Source organism: Notolabrus celidotus, chromosome 9, assembly GCF_009762535.1.
Source record: "Notolabrus celidotus isolate fNotCel1 chromosome 9, fNotCel1.pri, whole genome shotgun sequence".
Classification (NCBI taxonomy): domain Eukaryota; kingdom Metazoa; phylum Chordata; class Actinopteri; order Labriformes; family Labridae; genus Notolabrus; species Notolabrus celidotus.
Window position 1 is genome coordinate 21,237,426 of NC_048280.1, and position 20,005 is coordinate 21,257,430.

General features: G+C 39.9%; 1 protein-coding gene across 4 annotated transcripts in view; it reads left to right on the forward strand.

Annotated features, from left to right (window-relative positions):
* The window catches only part of trpm3 (transient receptor potential cation channel, subfamily M, member 3), a 158,522-nt gene that overhangs the window by 114,795 nt on the left and 23,722 nt on the right, over positions 1-20,005 (forward strand). For 3 of the 4 annotated variants that reach the window (XM_034692533.1, XM_034692530.1, XM_034692531.1), the window contains 7 exons: positions 489-612; positions 8,529-8,601; positions 14,015-14,115; positions 14,561-14,695; positions 14,943-14,993; positions 18,077-18,217; positions 19,870-19,899. In XM_034692533.1, coding sequence (XP_034548424.1) covers positions 489-612; positions 8,529-8,601; positions 14,015-14,115; positions 14,561-14,695; positions 14,943-14,993; positions 18,077-18,217; positions 19,870-19,899 — 655 coding nt within the window. Of the gene's footprint in view, positions 1-488; positions 613-8,528; positions 8,602-14,014; positions 14,116-14,560; positions 14,696-14,942; positions 15,099-18,076; positions 18,218-19,869; positions 19,900-20,005 lie in introns of those variants that run through there. The other variant, XM_034692532.1, reaches the window with a different exon arrangement.

The following is a 20,005-nucleotide window of genomic DNA, read 5'->3' on the forward strand; positions in this document are numbered from 1 at the left end:
AAGGACAAACACTTATGCAAATACTTACATTAATTCAGTTTGGAATACAAATTACAGTTTTATTTGTTTGTTTATTTATGGTATTTTATGACCAAATCCCTTATATCAAAAATGAAAACAAATAATTTCATGTTTTTGTATATGGCAGCTAAAATTAAATGCTACGGCTATGTTTACTTTGTAAAAATATATGGCAACACTCAAGGGCATTACTTTTATAAAACATAGTTTAAAAAAAAGGTTGTATACTTCATGAGACACACAATGAATTACATTTTTTACTGCATTGAAATCCAGTTACAGTAAACTGACTGCATCACCTCTGGCCAAGGAATCAGAAGCGCTGAAGGCCCCGGTTAACCTTGGTTTCACTTACAGACAAACAAATCTAATTTGCTGCCAGCTTCCCCCTAACCATTTCCCCCCTGCTTACCTCTACATGACCCCCTCCCTGACACTGTCTCTTTTTTTCCTCCACCCCTCTGCAGCATTATTAATGAGTCTCTAAGAGACCAGTTGCTGGTGACCATTCAGAAGACTTTCACCTACAGCCGCACACAGGCCCAACATCTGTTCATCATCCTCATGGAGTGCATGAAGAAGAAGGAGCTGGTGAGTGTCGTTATCAAACATGCACATGTTTGCAGATGCAGGAAAAGCAAACATTCTCATGCATATTCACAACATTTAAGTGCAAAAAGACTTCGCTACAGACGCACCTTAATCTCCCATCCGTACAAACATCATTAGACAACATTAAAATTTGATTGTCATCTCTACTGCATTAAGAATCTCAGTGATGAAAAATGTGTGAAGCAGTAACAACATGGGATTTCTGAAATGCAGCGCATCATGAAACTTGCATTGAAGCAATTATTAGCCCATCTTTTATGCATGACATGTAATGTTAAGTGGATGTAAATGTATTCAGATGACGTATGAGACCAAAATGGCCTCCACCTTTAGGGTCTGTACCCCTACGGTAGTGTCAAACTCAAGACACACGTCATGTTAGGTGTGGCTGTCACACATCCTGCCCCCCAGAGAGGAGTCTCAGTCCCTTTGGAGTGTTGTCAGTCACACGAAACCAACCTCTTATTAATGCAGCTAAAGGTTGTCTGTGTAGAGGTGATTAGTAATTAGATGTGTGTTTGGCTTTGACTGCATATGTGTATGTTTAGTGTGTTCAGGTGTTTCTCATGGTGGATTTGATCACAGTGGCAGAGGACATGATGCTCTCTTGCCCTAGCCATTGTTGTATAACACAAATCTGTACCAAGGCAGTGCCTACAGTCCACATGCAGTCACACACCCTCATAAGCTTACACTAATTTACAATATAATAGTGTTCCACATCTGCTGCGCTGCAAACAAACAGCTTGCAGCTTTAACTGTATCATAGTTCTGCAGCATTACAAACTTATTTACCACTTGGTTGCTCTCGTCTCAACTCACTTTGAACATAGAGTACAATGGCTTTTGTTGGGTAGGGCATTATTTGCCAGATCACTGACTGTCTGTACTGCTGGCTGCTGCTGGCACTCTTCTTTTAAATTTGTAATTAGTAGCATACACACACCCACCCACACACATTTACGCCTTGTTGTATCACAACTTTTGAAGTGAATCTGCCAAACTACAATCCAATTTAGCCTCTTAAATCTGATTTGCTTGTGGGTACAATCCATGTCTGTATAATGTGATAGACTGTCCTGTTTGTAAAAAATAATGTAGGTTAATCATTTTATTTTGTGTTCCAGTTAGTGTGATGATTGTAAAGCATTGACTCATACCTAAAATAAAATCAAAGGAATCACACAAAAACATGCACGTACACACACATAGTATTCTGCTGGCTGCCCGGCATCAGTCATGGCTGTGCAGCGCGTAAGTGGATTGATTGCATCCTCAGCGGGGTTCCAGTGGCTGACTGATGCTCACACTGATGGATCTTCTGAGCACAATACACCAGAGCAGAACAATGGGCTGTGAATCATTCAGCAGGAGCAGCTGTGGAGGCCAGATAATCTGATGCTGCCTCTGTCTGAAATCTGTCGCCATTGACAGATTGAAACTGAGCTCTGAAAATGTATTTTAGCGATGTTGTAAAACTCCTATAACCCTGCTTCACCTTGTCTTTGATATTCTGGAAGCTGGGTCATTTGTGATTTTTTCTGGTAATCCATTTAGTGTCAGTAAAAGCTCCTTTACAAGACTTGTTCAACTCATGTATGTATATAGCAGAGTTCAGGAGCTGGTAAATCAGGGAGATAGTTTTTTTATAGCTTGGATCCCGAACTTCATGATAAACAAATGTACAAAAAAATCTGTATCAAAGTCAAAAAGTCTTTATCTGTAGGATATCATCTTAAAAACACCATAAAACATTTGCTGATGACATAAAACATTCATCCTCCTTGTGTGTCTTCCATAACAACTTAAAGCAGGGGACACGTTGATTATTTAAAAAGCCAAAATTATAGAGATTGATAGATGTATCACTTCTCTGCCGTCTGGCACCTCTCTGTCTCTCTCACTCACTGCATAGTTCCACAAATCTCACATTTATCAGGCTGATAGGCATCACAGGGGTTCCCTCCTAATCACTCTACACGATCAGGCATGGATTGTAGTTTGTATGTGTGTGAGATGGGGGAGAAAGAAAAATGAGCAAAACCAAGAGCTGCCATCATTCCATCTCAAACCTGACACATTCCTGTCATGGCTCAACTGAAGACCCTGCGAAATTCATCAGACCACAGATCAATAAAGAGACCAGGAGTCTTCCAAAAATCTTATTTCAGACCTACAGTACAAAAAACATGTTAAAGATGTGTTTTCATTTTGCACTAAGGAGCTTCGTCTTAGCCCCCCTTCCTAATAAGAACTGATAAGACTTAATGACTTTTAATGTAAAATATTCAAATGCCTCAGGACAGCTTAATAAAAGCAGCACTTCCTCCTTAAGATGAAACCAAATCAAATGTCCCAGGGTTTCATCATGATTTCTTCTGGCCTCCTCTACAGCACATATGCATACATCCGACCAAACATGTTAAGTAACATGGTATCTAAAGACATTCATTTTTGTTTTTCCAATCCCACCATGACGTCTCTCACTGAAGTAGTTACTATGTACGTGGACTCCTCAGTTGTGTTGTTTGTCAGGTACTACTTGCATTGGTACTGCTCTGAAGGTACTCCTAAGGTGACTTGCAAACACACAAACAGCCAATGAAAAAACAAAGTCAAGTAGAATAACAAACATGAGAACCTACAAGATCTTTGTGTTTTATTCATGCAAGTCTGCTGTTTTGTATTGTGTGAAGGCAGCTCCAAACACATCCCTGTTGACCCAGAGTCTACATAAAACTGCTTTTCAAGATTTGGTGGGTTTTTGTCTTTTTAAAAAGTGGCCCCTGTAATATTTATAGACAGAATTACTACTGACACTATGCGATGATACTTTACACTTTCTCTAACATCAAGTGTCTCTTCAGAGGACTGTGTTTAGACATTAAAGGACTCAGTGTTGCAGCTTATACCTGATAAAGTGGTGCAGGGATTATTAGTTCTGAAGTACCTGTTCCACCTGCTGGAGTAATTACATAAACCTGTGTCTACCCTTGTACACCAAAACTCTGCCATATCAAACGTGTGTTATCATCTAGGGCAGGAGCTGGGTCATACAACTGTTGTGTTGACTCACTCACACCAGCAGCAAATGCAGGTTTATTCTGGGTCAGGGAAGCAGTCTGCCAGAGAGAGAGAGAGAGAGAGAGAGAGAGAGAGAGAGAGAGTTAGTTTGTGTGTGTGCCAGAGCACCTGTGCTTTCACCTGTTTTTCTAGTCTGCAACAGGAAAGCCACAGATGAGGAGTAAAAGAGAAATACAAAAGGGTGACCTGCTGGGATAATGTTGGAGTGAGGGAAAGCAGTGTGTTCATGTCTGCTTCAGAGGAAAGAGAGGGAAAGCACAAAAAAGGAGGTTTTCCTTTGCCTTGTTTTCAGCATGTTGCTTTTATTGTTGTTGACATTTCCCTGCTTCACTTTTTACCCTGTTTTCCTCTGCTTTGTTTATCAAACTCCACTGTTTGTTTAATATTGAGAGGCTTCAAATATGCCCTGTTTACTGCCTGTGCACCAAGATCTGTATGTGGCAAGATATCAACTTTATTTCTAAGTGCAATATAGTCCTTAACCCGAATAATGTCTTCAGAATGCCACACAATATATATAAGTATACATTTTTTGTTCTGAATATACAGCTGTAAAGTTAGTCAGGCATTAAATTATGCTCTGTGTGGCTACAAACAATTATCCTTATTGTCAGCTTTATTCTTTAGTCTCATTTAATGAGGGCTGGCTCATTTCCCAGTGAGAAATATAAATAAATAAATAAATATATATATATATATATATATATATATATATATATATATATATATATATATATGTGTGTGTATATATGATGAAAAGAACAGGCCACACAGTTGTTTTACATTTGTGTGAATAATAAAGGGTAATCATTCTTCTCATATGCACATGTGTTATCTCCTCTGTTATCCCTTTTATACAAAAAGTGGAACAATTTCATGTGGATGTCAGACAAGCACACTGAAAAGATTACAATCTGCATAAGAAAACAGTGCCTGGCTCTTTTTTTCCTCAAGAACTGATAGAAATCCAATTCTAGGTTTAATTAATAGAGAGGTGGCTCTTTCTCTTCCCTCCTCCTTGCTCTCTCTCTGTCAGGGGGAAGAGGGGGTTGTAAGATGACTGTCCTGGTATCTCCCAGCTTGGTATGAATAATTGAGTGTAGAATAGGCCTTATATGTTTAATTCGGATTAAATATTGAGGAGGAACCACCAAGCTGCAATTCTCCTCCGCCTCCCTGACAAGTGAGACTTAGAAAGAGTAGGAGGAAGAAGAGGAGAGCAAAAGAGGGACTTAAATGGACCATGAGAGGGAGAGGAGGAGGGAGGATGTGAGGGACAGATGGAAAGAGAGGAAATGATACAAGAAGTAGGAGAAGGAAACAAATGTTGTTTGGGTGCAGAGCAAATGAGCAAAAGGGAGATACAGTAGAGAGTTTGTGCCTCAAAAGAGAAAATATGCTGGATGAGAGGCAAGCGTTTGGACCATTACCAACTGGGAAATTAATCAGTTTAAAATTTCATGAACTCAGAAATTTGTTGCCCTTTTATGTCCCATTTGTCTGTCATGCTGAAGATTGTTGTTTTATACTTAAGGCGAGAAAGTCATAAATATACAACTAAATATTTCATGCAGCCATTCAGGATGTATGCACTCAGTGAAAACATTGAAGCTTTTATGGGCTGTATGATTGTACGCTGTTGTGTGTGCATGTGTGTGGCCGCCAAGGGCCTCATATTTACATGTAGCAGCATCAGTGTGCGTTTTGCCTGTTAAATGAAGATGAATGTTTTCCTATCAGCTTGGCTCACTGCAGCGTGAAGAGCAGTTTTCTGATCCTCTAAGCATGTAGCTTAGAGTCTCTGTAGATGCTGGAATCCTCTGTTAGATCCCAGAAACACTGTGAAAGATCACACTGCTCTTCCTCTTTTGCATCATCTATGTGACTTCTCTGGATTTCCCATCACCAAATCTCCCTCTCTCCGTCTTCCTTTGTTCAACACATGCTTCCTCTTATTTGCAGTCCCAAGTTTATCCTTCCAATCCCTGCTTCTGCTTGCTTTATACTGCTTCTGCTCTGTTCCTCTCTCCTTCCTTTCTTGTCAGCAGAGAGATGGAGTGTGACAGACAAGACTCAGGGCCCCCTCTCTTATAAGTTGACCCTTGAGGTAATGACTGTCAGTGTAGAGGCCGGGAAATGTCGCAAATGTATTCAGCATTTGAAAAGATTTCAAATTCTGATATTACCAAAAGCAGAGCTGACATCAAGACATCTAAATGTGCCGTACAACAAATGTGTTAGTCAGTGACATGAGTTTAAAATAAACCTTTCTCACAGTAAGTACTCAAGAGCTTCTTTGCTGGTACAACATGCTGAAATAGATAGAGAGGAAGCCGTCTGTTTACTCTGGCGCTCACTTATCGATGACTCTCTGTGGGAATGTTGAAATGAAATTAGCAGCCTTGCTTTTGTGGTACCGGTTGTGTTGCTAAGCCTCTCTGTTGTAGAGCATCAGTGATAACAGGTGGTGCATATCCATGGGGTCACCTTGGGGTGTGATTGGAGAAGTGGGAGGAAGGAGTAGGAAGGGAAGTGGGAAAAAATGAGAGGGGGTAGGCTGAGGAGGAGCAAGTGGGAGGTTGTTGTGAGATTACTGGTGGGGGACAGGAGGTGTGGCAGGAAGATAATGAGTGGAAGAAAAAGGGGGTGAGGATGAGTTGGAGAAGCCTGGAGGAAGAGGTGAGAATAGAAAGTGGAGAACATCTTCTGTAATCATCATCTATTTTTTATCACAGTGTCATCTGTCTTTGGTCCTTACAGCAGCCAAGAGCCAAATGTGTGTGAATGTGAGTTTGTGTGTGTATGTGTGTAGGGGAACCCTCTGTTCTACTGTAATAATAGTCACAGGGTTACAAAAAAAAAAAAAAAATACAAAAAAAGGAAACCATACTGATGGGGTTACACATTAGCCTGAGTCTGAAAAAATCCCAGACAGGGGTTTTCTTCTCTTTACTCCTTTATCTGTCTCTCTCCTCCTTTGGCCTTCTGCCCCCCCCTTAAACCGATCCTATTAGATCTGAATCATAGTTTTGCATGCATATACTTAAGTGTACACACAAGACCAGTCACCCTTGTACACACACTTAGTTAGATCATAGTATTGCATGTGTGTTCAGCAGATGGCTCTTTAAATGTGTTGTTAACATCTATTAGTCTCAAGGCAAAGATGCAGTCTAGCAAATGATCATATAGCCACTGGCTGTACAATTTAAACAAACACACACACACACACACACACACACACACACGTAACTTCACACACACTATAACTTGACTCAAAGAAGCACATAAAATTACACACTGCACTGGCGAATCATCGGTTTCCCATGGTCATGAAGAACTCAATCGATCCCTTCACATCCCGTTGCACTTCCATTTCACCTGGAGAAAGATCTTTTGATTACACAGGCTGATAGCGACCACACACACACACACACACACACACACACACACACACACAGAGAGAGAGAGACAGAGACAGAGAGAGAGAGACAGAGAGAGAGAGAGATGCTTGTTAGTGATGGCATTTGCGATGCATGGCACAGGTCTCAGGCGTTACATCTTGTGTCTCTCTCCTCTCTCTCCTCTCTCTCCTCTCTCTCCTCTCTCAGGCAGGAGGTAGCATGTCATCAGCATGTGGTGTGAATATGATAAATGAGCCAACATATTAGCCACTGTACATCATCAGTGGGAATTGGATTACTTTTGTGCATTCATATTGTGTAAAAAGAGAGAGACAGATGGAGCGATGAGGAGGAGAAGGGGGTGCCTACATCATTGCAGCATTGCCCAAGGGAAAGAAGGAGCAGCAGAAGGAGCAGCAGCAGTGGATTCCCGGAGCTCCACGAAATAAAGCCATTTAGAGAGGAGAGATGGGAGGAGAGATAGGCTGCAGGGAGAAAAGGGAGGAGGGAGGAGGAGCTGGATGGGTGGATGGAAGGATTAGAGGAATAGCTCGTGAAGCATTCAGAACACGCATTCAAACGTACAGCGCTAACACAAGGTGCCCTTCACACGTGAACATGTACATCCGCACACATGTGAACACATATGATTAAAGCAAGCAAACAAACAAGCAGAAAAGCGGCAACATTATACTGATTTCCCTCTCAGCAGTTTTCATCCATTGCACCATTCCCTTATCACATGCAGGACATAAAAAATGCAGCTTTAAGCCACGTCAGGTTACATAGACATTGACCTTAACTGGCCACAGGAAAGGTTCTTCCATTTAATGCAAATCTAAATACGTCTAACACAGCAAAAGAAAAAGTACAAGATGTACTTCGGCGAACAACAACTCCATTAGTTACCTTTCATTTGATTCGTCTCTCTCTGTCATGTTTTTTATTCTGCCTCTGCTTACCTGCTTTCTCAGCATTTTCTCCATTCAGTCTGTGAGCATGTTTACTGGATGTGAAAGTTTGTGGTTTTCTCAGAACAAGAGACAAGAAGAAACAGAAAAGTGTCTGAAGTGGAGATACAGTACATTACATCATAACAATAACACTCCTTTCTTCTCCATCACCTCAACCTCAGATTTCCTCAGCTGTAGTGGAGCACTGTAAACCAGCAAATAAATGCACTCTCAGCTTGTTTCGACTTTGTTTTTGCCTTAAGTCATGATATATTCAATCAAAAACAATGGATACATTCAAAAAGTTCTGATTGTTTAGAATTAATGCACCTGCACCTGCCCCCTCTCTCTCTCTCTCTCTCTCTCTCTCTCTCTCTCTCTCTCTCTCTCTCTCCTCTCTCTCTCTCTCCTCTCTCTCTCTCTCTCTCTTCCTCTTTCTCTTTATGTCTCACAGATAACAGTTTTCCGGATGGGGTCTGAGGGTCATCAGGACATTGACCTTGCCATCCTGACTGCACTACTAAAAGGTTAGTGTATGTATTGTTTTTGTGTGTTGTGTGCTGAAGCCCTAAGTACTGTTAGTGGATTACATGTTACTGTAACCCTTCTGGGATGTTGTTACCTCACTGTATCTGTTAACAAAAGGTGATTTCATTTCAGGAAATATCCTCTCTATCCAGGTTAAAATATATGCTCAAAATATACAAGCATGTTGTTTTCATTTGCTGATTATAGCTCAGGAGCAAAACGTAGACATTGTTTTTTACCATTAAGTGAATGACGATAAATACCTCTGAACAGTGCAGTTTTCAGATTTTGTTCAATTTGAGCATTCAGAGAAGCTTTCCTATTTCCAGTTATCGTGCTAACCCCATTACAGGCTTTTGTTTATAAAGTGTTTATCGCCAAGCCACCGTGTAACCAAACAAACAGTGAGATAGCAAAGGAGTGTGCTTTAAAAGATTTGTTTTTTCCTCTGTTTGTGGCAAGATTGCCGCTCTTGTGAGTCGCTGAAACGGTTACAGACAAGCTTCCAGTGGTTTCCTACTTAATATGCTAATAGAGCCGCATCAACACCTGCAGAATAATCAATTAGCATGAACACCACTGCTTATTAGCCGTGTGGCCAGGGACAGATAATTACAGAACCAATGAATTATTGAATACATTGTGTCTTCATATCCATCCCTGTTGTACTTTATGTTTTAATTAAATTGACATCCATTAAATAAACAGCCTTTGAGGTCAATAATCACTTTTAAAAGGGACACAATGAGAAGGCCACTCTTGTTTTGCATATTTCACATCTACACATCTTGCTTACAGTGTGGCTTGTATTCTTATATCTTTACACCCTGTTCACCAGCGATGTCACACAGCCGTTATAAAACTTCTACATAAGTCATTGAAAGATTCACAATTATCTTGGTTTCCCTCCCATTTTTAAAGTGCAACTCAATTGATCACTCAGCATGATAGCAGCAGCACAAACTTAAGGAACGACAGAAAAAGGGCATCCAAAATTACTGGCTCCCCCCTACCATCCCTTGAATCACTCCACCGCAAACGGTCACTGCGCAGAGCTGGTAAGATCATCTCTGATCCCACTCACCGTGCACACTATGCCTTCCAGCTGCTGCCCTCTGGGAGGCTCTACGTACAGGACAAATGCCTCCAAAACAACCCGTTTTATAAAACAGTTTTATTCCCCTTGCAATCAACTTTATTAACTCTGAACTCTAAACACCAAGGATTAGGCGTGGCCCTTGTATTTATTGTTTTTGAAATGTTACATCTACATGTACAATTATGTTTCTATGTCTATTATTAAATGTAATGTTGGAACCCGCAGCTGTACTGAAATCAAATTCCACCAGCTTGGCTGTGTATCATTAAAATAATGAATGAATGAATGAATGAATGAATGAATGAATGAATGAATGAATGAATGAATCAATCAATCAATCAATCAATCAATCAATCAATCAATCAATCAATCAATCAATCAATCAATCAATCAATCAATCAATCAATCAAAGAGATGGTAGACTTTCGGTTAGCATTAGCTGCAGTCCTTACACTGTAACAAAATGTTGTGCAGCAACAGCTAAGGATGATGAATCAGGCAACATTGGGTGGGAAATGAAACTCAAACACCAATGTTTCTCTCCCTCTATCTTATTTCTGACTCTATTTTTCCAATAGCCCCAGCCACACACACACATACATACACTCACACACAGATCCATACATTCAATTGGCTGTCCAGTGTCTTCCGTTGATCATTTCGCTCTTGCCTCCTCAAGGAATATGACGTTGGTGGGGCTCACTGGAATCTGCATGTACACTACCTCAAACACCTGTACATGTGAACACAGAAGGAACACAATCACAGATGTGTACAGAGAGACAGAGAGCCCCCAGAGACTGCTTAGTAATTCAATGCATATGATTGGCTTTCCCAAGAATTGCTCCTCAGAGAATCATTTCATTCCAAGGAGAGTGAGACAGAGACTGAACAAGTGAATTTGGAGTGGGAGAGTGTTTTACATAATTGATGTGTAGTAGTCAAGATGCATTATTTCTTCTGCCCATGCATCACTCCATGTTCTTCACCCGCAGACTCTCGCTCTCTCGCTCTGTAATCTTCACTATGTACACATGTCTCCATCACATACTCTGTCAACTCCATCTGTTAAGCCATAATTTCTCCTCACTTTTCAGCGCTTATCTATTCATCTCATTTCACATTGTGATAGGAATGGCATGTGGAGGAATGGGGAAATAAAGAAAGACAAGAGGAAATAAGAAAAGGAAATTAAAGGAAATGAAAGGATGAGCGAGGATCACTGAGAAGAAAAGGGGGTGAAAAATGCTCTATAGTAAACAGCATGAGGGTCATTTACATGCAGGTCTCATTCTGCTGCTGCATGAATGAGACTCGTTAAGGCTTTTAGTGTAAAATGAAATCAGTCACATCCTGCCTGAGAGCTTTTTCAAAATGCTGGATTAGGCTTCTTTGGTGAAGAACTAAGCTACAGCCTGGAGCTCAACAAGGCACAGCACGGTGAGGAACATGCAGTGAGGGGAGAACAGAGGAAGAGCTGGAAAAGAAAGAGAGAAAAAAACTGAATAAAAGGGTTGAGTGTGTAAGCCTGAGTTAGAGAATGAGAGACATTTAGAGAAGGGGGAAGTTACAGAGCAGAAAGGAAAGTGCAGCAGAAGATGCATGGTGTAAAAGAGGGGTGAGTTTGGTCTTATAGATGGACTGAAGTAGTTATTGTCCTAATGATTGGGTCTATAAAGTCAGTTGGCAGCAGTTCCACCTCCCTGCAGGCAACAGAATAAAGCCACAAACCTTTGATAAAGCAAGGCCACCCTACCTCTTAGTGTACACACACCTCATCTTAAGCTCTTATTAGTCGGCTCTGCATCTCATTAGCAGACCTCTCTCTCTGTCTGAACATTAAGCCCCAGTGATGCTGCACAGGCCTTTAAGTGGTAATGCTGGTGTGCTTATTAAAAATTACCCAGTCTTGTCTACACACAAGGGATTAGCATTATACTATAATTATAGTGAATTTTTCAGGAGGCTCTATAGGGGAATTGTTACTTTATCGTTTTCATTTTAGGTAACTCCTCCCAGTGTGCAGGTAAATTATTAATGTGAAGAGCGCACTGTGTTTTTGTGCTAGATCTCATCGGTCAATTTCAAAGCATATTCATCTTCATCTTTACAGACAGGGATGTTTGTATTGGATTGTGCATCACTAACAAGGTCAGAAAAGAGAGGTTTGGATTTAAAGTGACAGTTTCTTTCTGAGGTTGGATTTAAAGTGACAGTTTCTTTCTGTGCCTGTTTATTTTCTTCTGCTCATGTGTTTTGAACTAAAAAAATACTAGAGGGTGGCATTTCAAACAAAAATGCTTTTGCATAATAATCACTGGGAAATATTCAACCATTATTTAAAGACATCACCCAATCACTTCTTTCACAACTTGTCTCACCAGAGATGGGTTTTTTTATTGCAGTTTGTAACAACTGTGCAGTTTAGCTGCTTCCTCAGTTTTGCAGTTTTTCTTGATGGACTGTTGACTCTGGCTGTTGTACGATTTTACCAGCCAAAGTTCACATTTGACATTTTGTTTATTTTTCCCTTCGAGTTCCACACAGAACATGTTTTTTTGTTTGGCTATTCACATTACTTATTTAAATGTGGCCTGTGTCAGATTCCCGTGTGAACTTGTCACAGTTCTGAATTGACCCACCTTTGCAAAAGAACAAAATAGATGTCACACCCTGCACAGTGTTCACAGAAGTAAACTTGGCTGTCACTGACTTTGGCATGGTTTACGGCTTTGTGTGAAATTGATGTGCAGTGGAAGTCGAAAAATCTATGAGCAGGTGATAGTGAGGAGGAAGAACTACCTCCATTGCATATAAAGGTGACCCAAATCTTATTTGTAAGATCAGATTCTATGCTACCTGTGCTGTTCAATCTTTGGTCAAAAAACAGATGAGATCATCATCAGATTTGGGTCACTCTTGCCTGCATGTGTGAACATAGTCATGACCACAGAAGTCTCTGCATACAACACCACGCCAATTTAATCTGCCTATCACTAAGCTTGCTTCTTCTTTTTGTTTAATGGTAGTTTGCAAACAGCTTTAAGATTTTTGTTATGGTTACAGTTTTGCAGCCAGTGGATGGAAATAAAAATGGGAATGTTATATCTTTAAGATGAGATTATCTAATATATGAACTTTTCATACTTTCCAGGCTCCTATTATGAGAATACCTACATTAGGTAATATTTGAGATACCGGGGCCCAATTTCACCAGTATCTTTTGGCTAAAAACTTCCTAAAATTCATTACAGTCTTCTTCAAAATTTTGAATGTGTTTTTCGAATTACCAAATAAACAAAAAATAACATAATATATATCAGCCAACCTGTTCTTAAATAAACAATTATGACATTGAGTTAAGCTGACTCAGTAATGACAGAATTGACCTTTTAACAGAAATGCCATCTAATCATTTTTTGATTTCCTTAGAATCAGTTTACAATCCTGTAATCCTGCTTTCTTCATCCCATTTTAATAAACAAATCAAATCTGCTCAGAATGACACTTTTTCATATTTTGTTGTCAGGATCAGCTGTTTTGTTTTCTTCTTCACTCTTTGTCGTATGAACTGTTGTTTTGTCACATCACACACATGTTGATGTTGCAAGCTCAGCACTAAGTAATGTTCACTGACAACAAATCACAGAAAGTTTTTAAAGTATTTAAAGTTTTATGAGGAGGTGAGATGGAGCGTTAAATACCGTGATACATCAGAGGAAAAGCTGAAAACATCACCCTCTCTGAAAACAGAAACAAAATGAAAAGACAAATTTTTAATTATAAAACAAAAATCCACCAAGCCTGTAGTTAGAACTCTCTACAGCCCTGAGCACTTCAATCAAGGGAGCCAGCCATCATTAGTCTGCAGCACAGGCTCCACAGCTCTAGGAGGGTCAACATTACAACAGTTCTGAAGAAAGCCAAGCAAAGACTTGATGTTTATGAGGCTTTGTTTTTTATTATTATTTTCATGTGTGAAGGTGGTCACTGTATGTCATAACTTGTTTTTTTTAAACAACATTTTGGTAAATTGTTGAAATGGGAACAAAGTACTGAAGCTTTTATTTTTATGAATCTGTCAACTATGAATATAAATATGACATCCGATATGAACATTGTCACACACTGTGTCATACAAAATTTGACAGACAAATTAAAACTCAATCAATACTAATGCATTTTCAACAACAAAAGTATTTAGTACTTAAAGTAAACAACGTAGCATTCTTGTAACAGACGTTTCATTGCCTGAGTAACCCTGTTGCCAGAAATATAACATTGTCTCCGCATTCTCTGGTATCCTCTCATAGGTGCCAATGCTTCAGCTCCTGACCAGCTGAGCTTGGCTCTGGCGTGGAACAGAGTGGACATTGCCCGCAGTCAGATCTTCATCTACGGACAGCAGTGGCCCGTAAGAACCATAAACACACACACTGCAGCAGAAATATGGATCATAATCAGAGGGCATGTGTTTTTTGGGGTTATCTCCCTGATACTAATAATATGGTATACTGTCCTGCCTAAAAAGACCTTGTAGCACATTATTATTGTAATATTTGTCTTGAAGATAACTGATATTTGTTTACAGTCCTAAGTAATATTATCACTGATATGAATGGATGTGTTGTGATATAGAAATGTATAACAGGTAAAACAAAGAAGTAAATATATATGAGAATCAAAATACATGTTAACTCATTTAATGCAGCTCCTCTAACATGTTGTGTAAAATCCTTACATAACACATCACTGTAGCTATACTTGTTTCCATACATTGCTTGTGTATAGTTTGTAGTGTACAGTGTGGGCCGCGTTTGGTATCATCAGTTTATGTATCCTCCTCCCACTCACTGTAGGTCGGTTCCCTGGAGCAGGCAATGCTGGATGCCTTAGTTCTGGACAGAGTGGACTTTGTTAAGCTGCTGATTGAAAATGGTGTCAGTATGCATCGTTTCCTCACTCTCTCCAGGCTGGAAGAGCTTTACAACACGGTAAAAATGAATGCAAAAAAAGAACGATGTAAATAAAAGAGGTATAATGTTGTAGCAAAACACAAGGGACCATCCTTCCTTTGCAAATACAGTAGTTGTGATAATGAGTTTCAGTTATTTACACAATTAATAGCATGCTGCTTGTTATTAACTGCATAGTGAGCAGGGTCAATTTAGCCCTGAGGGATTCTAAATGTTTTCAGTGATTGCAATTAAGTCCTTACATGATTTTATTTTTTTCCAACAGAGACATGGACCGTCCAACACGCTGTACCATCTTGTCAGAGATGTCAAAAAGGTATGACCATCGCTGCTGTCCATTTAGCTCCATGGCTGTTCAGACACTCTGTATGGGAATGTTGGCTTGAATGTCTATATTAAAGAGAAAGTTTGACTAGTTCCAGCTGCTTTCTTTGCAGTGTGTGTGTTCTTTGTTGTTGTTGTTTCATTTGTTGGATGGATTTTGCGGGTATACATTTGGGTTGCTCTAGTTGCTGTTAACTGCAAAAGAGGCCAGCTCTTCTCTTCCAGCTGGAGTTACAGGCTGCAGTGGCTGTGTAGAGCTATGCACGACTTCCATCTCTGTCATGACTCTTCTGCAGTTTACTCTGTTCTTTCTCGAAGGCATGCACTTCCGTGGTAAACAAACACTACATGTATTAAACATCGCTTTATCCACAGAACTTGAGTTTGAGCCAGCAGGGGCTCTAGTGGAACTGGCTGAGAAGAAAGAACTTAGTAGACACCAACAATTTATTCATGTCTGTTTTTATTTACATCTTTAATGTCACTTTTAAGTGCTGTCTTTTGATAAATTGTATCGTAGGGTTCTCCGAGTAGTGAAACTGGGTTTTCCCTTGACTTACATTGTGAATCAAGATGTGTGATTGTGTTTGAAAGGATGAAAAAGTGAAATCATCTTTTTCTGCACCTGTTTAAATCCACTGAAGCAATCACAATACAGTGTTTATTACTTACGCTCACATCCTCTTAAGCATCTTGGTGTTTATTGCAAGAAAAAACGACAAATCTTACATTCAGAACATGTCTGCACACCAATTAGCAGTGATCCCAGTTCTCAGGGATGATGGAGAGGTCAGCAGTACCACCTTTAGCACTGAAAGGTGTTCATTAATGAAAGTGTTACTGATTAAAGTAATGCTGCATGCTCCTCTGGGAGTTACTAAAGAAGCTCAGTGTAGTAATAACTCCCCCTCCTCGTCTTCTCTGTCTTTAAGCACAACTATGAACACAAGTCTCTGCAGAGAAAATATGCAGTGTATATTTTATGAAACATCAACGCGCTGCTTTCACACATGCCGAACACAAACTGTAGTGCATGGCAAAACGTCCCCATCTTTTCTTGGCAGAGCTGTGTGTTTAGTGTAGCTGAGTGCTTTTCGTGTCGTTGTTGTATCATAGTATGATGCTAATTAGATTCAACTGCTATCCTCGGGTTGAGTCATGAGTCACGTCATTGCTTGTTTTCTCTTTTTCTCACTCTTCTCCGCAGGATGTGTCGTTGTAATGTTGGGAGTTGGGTTCTCTTATTTTTGTACAGATGTTTAGTAGGTGTCGTGTTTACAGCTGTGAGAGCCGGTGAATTTTGCTCCCAGGTTCAATCTGGTCCGTTTATTAGATTATGTGAAGAAAGGAAAAAGGCTGAAAGCAGAGAATAATGGAGATTGGCTTGCGGACTACAGCTGTCAGAGCAAAATTTGGATTTCCAATAGAGGAAGTAAAAAGTGCGGTTTTGTATAAAAAAAGCTGGTAGTAATACACTTTGTGACCTGTGTCTCGAAATTGAGACTTTTTCCGTGGAGTTTAACTTTCTTTGCTCTTTAAAAGTTGATATAGGGGAGTGTATTTGTAGTTTATCAGCTCACACAAGAACTGATTTTATGTGTGTGTATTACATCATACATTTCAAGACTGTATTGTAAATAATTTGATTGTTTTTCATACGTTTCTTGGATAAATAACACCTAAGCATCTGTCGGAGTAGTTGGTTTAAATGTTAGATATATGACGTACTGAAGGCTAGAAAGAAGGTTTCAGTTGGTCAGCCTCCCCTTCAAAAACGGCAGTGCTATAAGCTTAGAGTGTGTTCACACAAGGTGTAAAAAAACAGTTTAAATAGCTTGAGCTTAACACTGCTGGGAACTAAAAGGGGCCCTGACTGACCGCTGACTGGTGCATTTTGAACTCCTCATATCAGTACCACGAGGAGGAGGTGAAGGATTGTATGTTTACTTTGAAATGTGGATGTATAGAGACAAGCTGTCTCTTGCTGTACTCAAAGTCGATCAATTACCCTTCAGGGGTTTTCAGGCTTTACCACCAAAGACCCTGACTCTTTGGATATGAGGATAGGCTATGGATGAGGATGTCAGGGAGGATTTCTAGGATCTCACACCTGAGTGGAGATAGAAGAAGGTGTAAAGACATATCAGGTAATTGGTGTAGCTCAAAGGAACAGCCGGGGTCCAGGGTAATGACTGCAGGATCTAGGGTTGACGTTGAGGGCACATTGAGGAGCAGTAAGTGCTGATATGGTTATAGTCATCACATGAATAGATTGCTGTTCATTAATGCTTCTCCGCTCCAGCATTAATAGCTGCCTTTCTGCTTCTCCATGCCCCTCTCTTCCAGGCTAATGAGACATTACTACTTTATCCTCCTTTCCCACTCTTCAAGACTGCATTGAACCTCCTTGAGAAGATCTCATTAATTCCCTGAGTGGAAATTATGACAATCATTAAATTTTTTACATCCTTTGTAATTGTCTTCAGATACTTTATCCTCTCTATGAATCATAATACTACTGAGATTTTCATTCTCTCGTCATTATTTCTCCTCAAGAGCATAAGCTATGAATCTGAAGATGTATTTTCATGATAGCTTTTGGTACTAATACCTGGGACCAGATTTTAGTTCAAACATTTAGGAGATAAGAGGGATAGTTCCAGATTTAAGCTGAAGCTCCAAGCTTGACATACTTTTAAATAATTCAGATCACAAAAGCATAAACTAAACCACTGTCTGGTTATGATAATGTTTTTGAGAGGCTGGAAGAGAGATCTTGCCTGAGAGTCTCTGTGTATCTCATTTCCCCTGCTCTTTGCTTACCGTGCAGTTTACTCACTGACAATGTGTGTTCTTTCCAAGCGAGAATATCCAGGGTTCAGTTGGATCTACTTCAAGGTGAATCCGATAATCACGTTTTTCCTTTCTTAGCCAAAAACAGTTTGATATGGATTTTGTGAAGTGAGTGTGTCTGACCGTGTGATTTGTTTTGTTCTTGTGTTTCCCTCTTTTGAACCCTCCCTCATAGACTATTTGGCGTGGGTTGTTGCATGTTAACACTGTCTGATTTTCCAGGGAAACCTGCCACCAGACTACCGCATCAGTCTCATCGACATCGGACTGGTCATCGAATACCTCATGGGCGGGGCTTATCGCTGCAACTACACCAGGAAGAGATTCAGAACTCTGTACCACAACCTTTTTGGACCTAAAAGGGTAAGTGACTGAACCTCACCTGCATACGCACCCCGACATTTAATGCATTTTAATACTAGTGTGGGAGCTTTAAGTGTCATTAATCAAACAACTACTGTTAGTGAAATAAATCCCTTTTGTTAACATGAACAAATGAATGTAGTGTTAAGAAGGTATTTTGTACTCAAGAGCAAACTTCTACATGTTGATTGGTAAATTAGCATGTACATATACATTTTGTTACTTTTGAAATGGCTATATAAGCAGGTAACACATTTAAACTTTGCAACTGTGATTATTTGTAGCTAGGAGTATAGATATTAGTTTATAGTATACTATGTTGAATGATGTTTTTACATATTTTCAAGATTCAAAACTGTTCTTGGGGAAGGTTTCAATGAAATGGCAGGACATGGTTGTCTTCAAGGTGCAACTGCTAGCTTAAGTAATGCATGGAGGTCATATAAATCTACAGAGTTCAGCCTGACAGCCTAAAAGATGGATACAACCATAAAAAAAGAAAAACACATGAGGAGCTGTCCATAAATCCTCTGAAATCATTCGCTCCTATGATCCAGTCTCAGAGTGGTCTTCCTGTGATCCATTATTTCCATATCAAGTAGAGTGACAGCATATCACAGGCTATTATCAACTAACGCAACAAATCAATCATCTATAGCAGCGGCTCTTCATCATGTGCCATCATAACTCCCCATAAGAATATTCACACTTCATTACAACCACTGCAGACAGTCATCTCACTGATTAGAAGACCTTCAACCAGGGAGGGACTGATCATTGAAATCACATGCTGTAGTGTTTGCTGTTTGTGTGTTGTACAGCACACATACTGCACATCCTAATGTTTATGATCATGCTCTGTTCTGACCTGAAACCCTCTCACTCTGCCTTAATACCTCACACAACGCCACAGGTGTGATGAAAAAAGATGTTTACACAGCTGTGTCTGAAACACCATATTTCTGCTTAATGGTTCACCTTTATGTTTGTATGTTTGAGTGTGTGTTTGTGAGTATGTGTATGTGGGTCTTCATGTGCCTGTTTATCTATTGTATGCCTGCCTTGGCAGCAACAAAGCAGCTGGAAAGACACAGATAAAGCAACGCAAAAAAAGGGGCAGAGACTGAGCAAAGAGGCAAAATGTGATGAAATAAATGTGCGATCACATTTTCACGCTCACGCACCCCCACACACACGCGTGCAAGCATGCAAGCATGCAAACACATGTTAACTTAGAACAAAGCTTGAAAATAGATGCAGATATGAAAATCCCCACAGGAGACCTGTGCTATTTATATCAACTCGGATGATGGCTCATGAATGCATAATTCATACATGCCCTGCTTTAATACGGATACACAGTACTGTACCAAAAGCACAAACACACTCTGCTTCAAACACACGCAAAAACACCCAGCCATTAGAGATTGTAGACGGTCGTATAGCCCCCTGTTTACCACACAAGCACCAAATCCTTCATTGTTGTTGACATTGTAATGCAATTAAACTGAAAGTGAATTCCTGAAGAGGAATATTTCTGCTCATCTAAGAGTGAGTCTGTCCATCTGTGTGTTTTGTGCTTATAGAGTGAACCACTCTATAAAAGTCACAAAGTCTTGTTCTATTTGTTAATGTTTGTGTTGCTTTTCTAGCCCAAAGCCTTGAAACTGCTGGGGATGGAGGTGAGTGTTGCTCTCATCAAAGCTGTTATTCAGTCATTCCTTCTCTGTTCTTCTCTCCTCATCAAAAACACAGTCTTCTCCCTCATAAAGTGTTCAATGTAAAGCC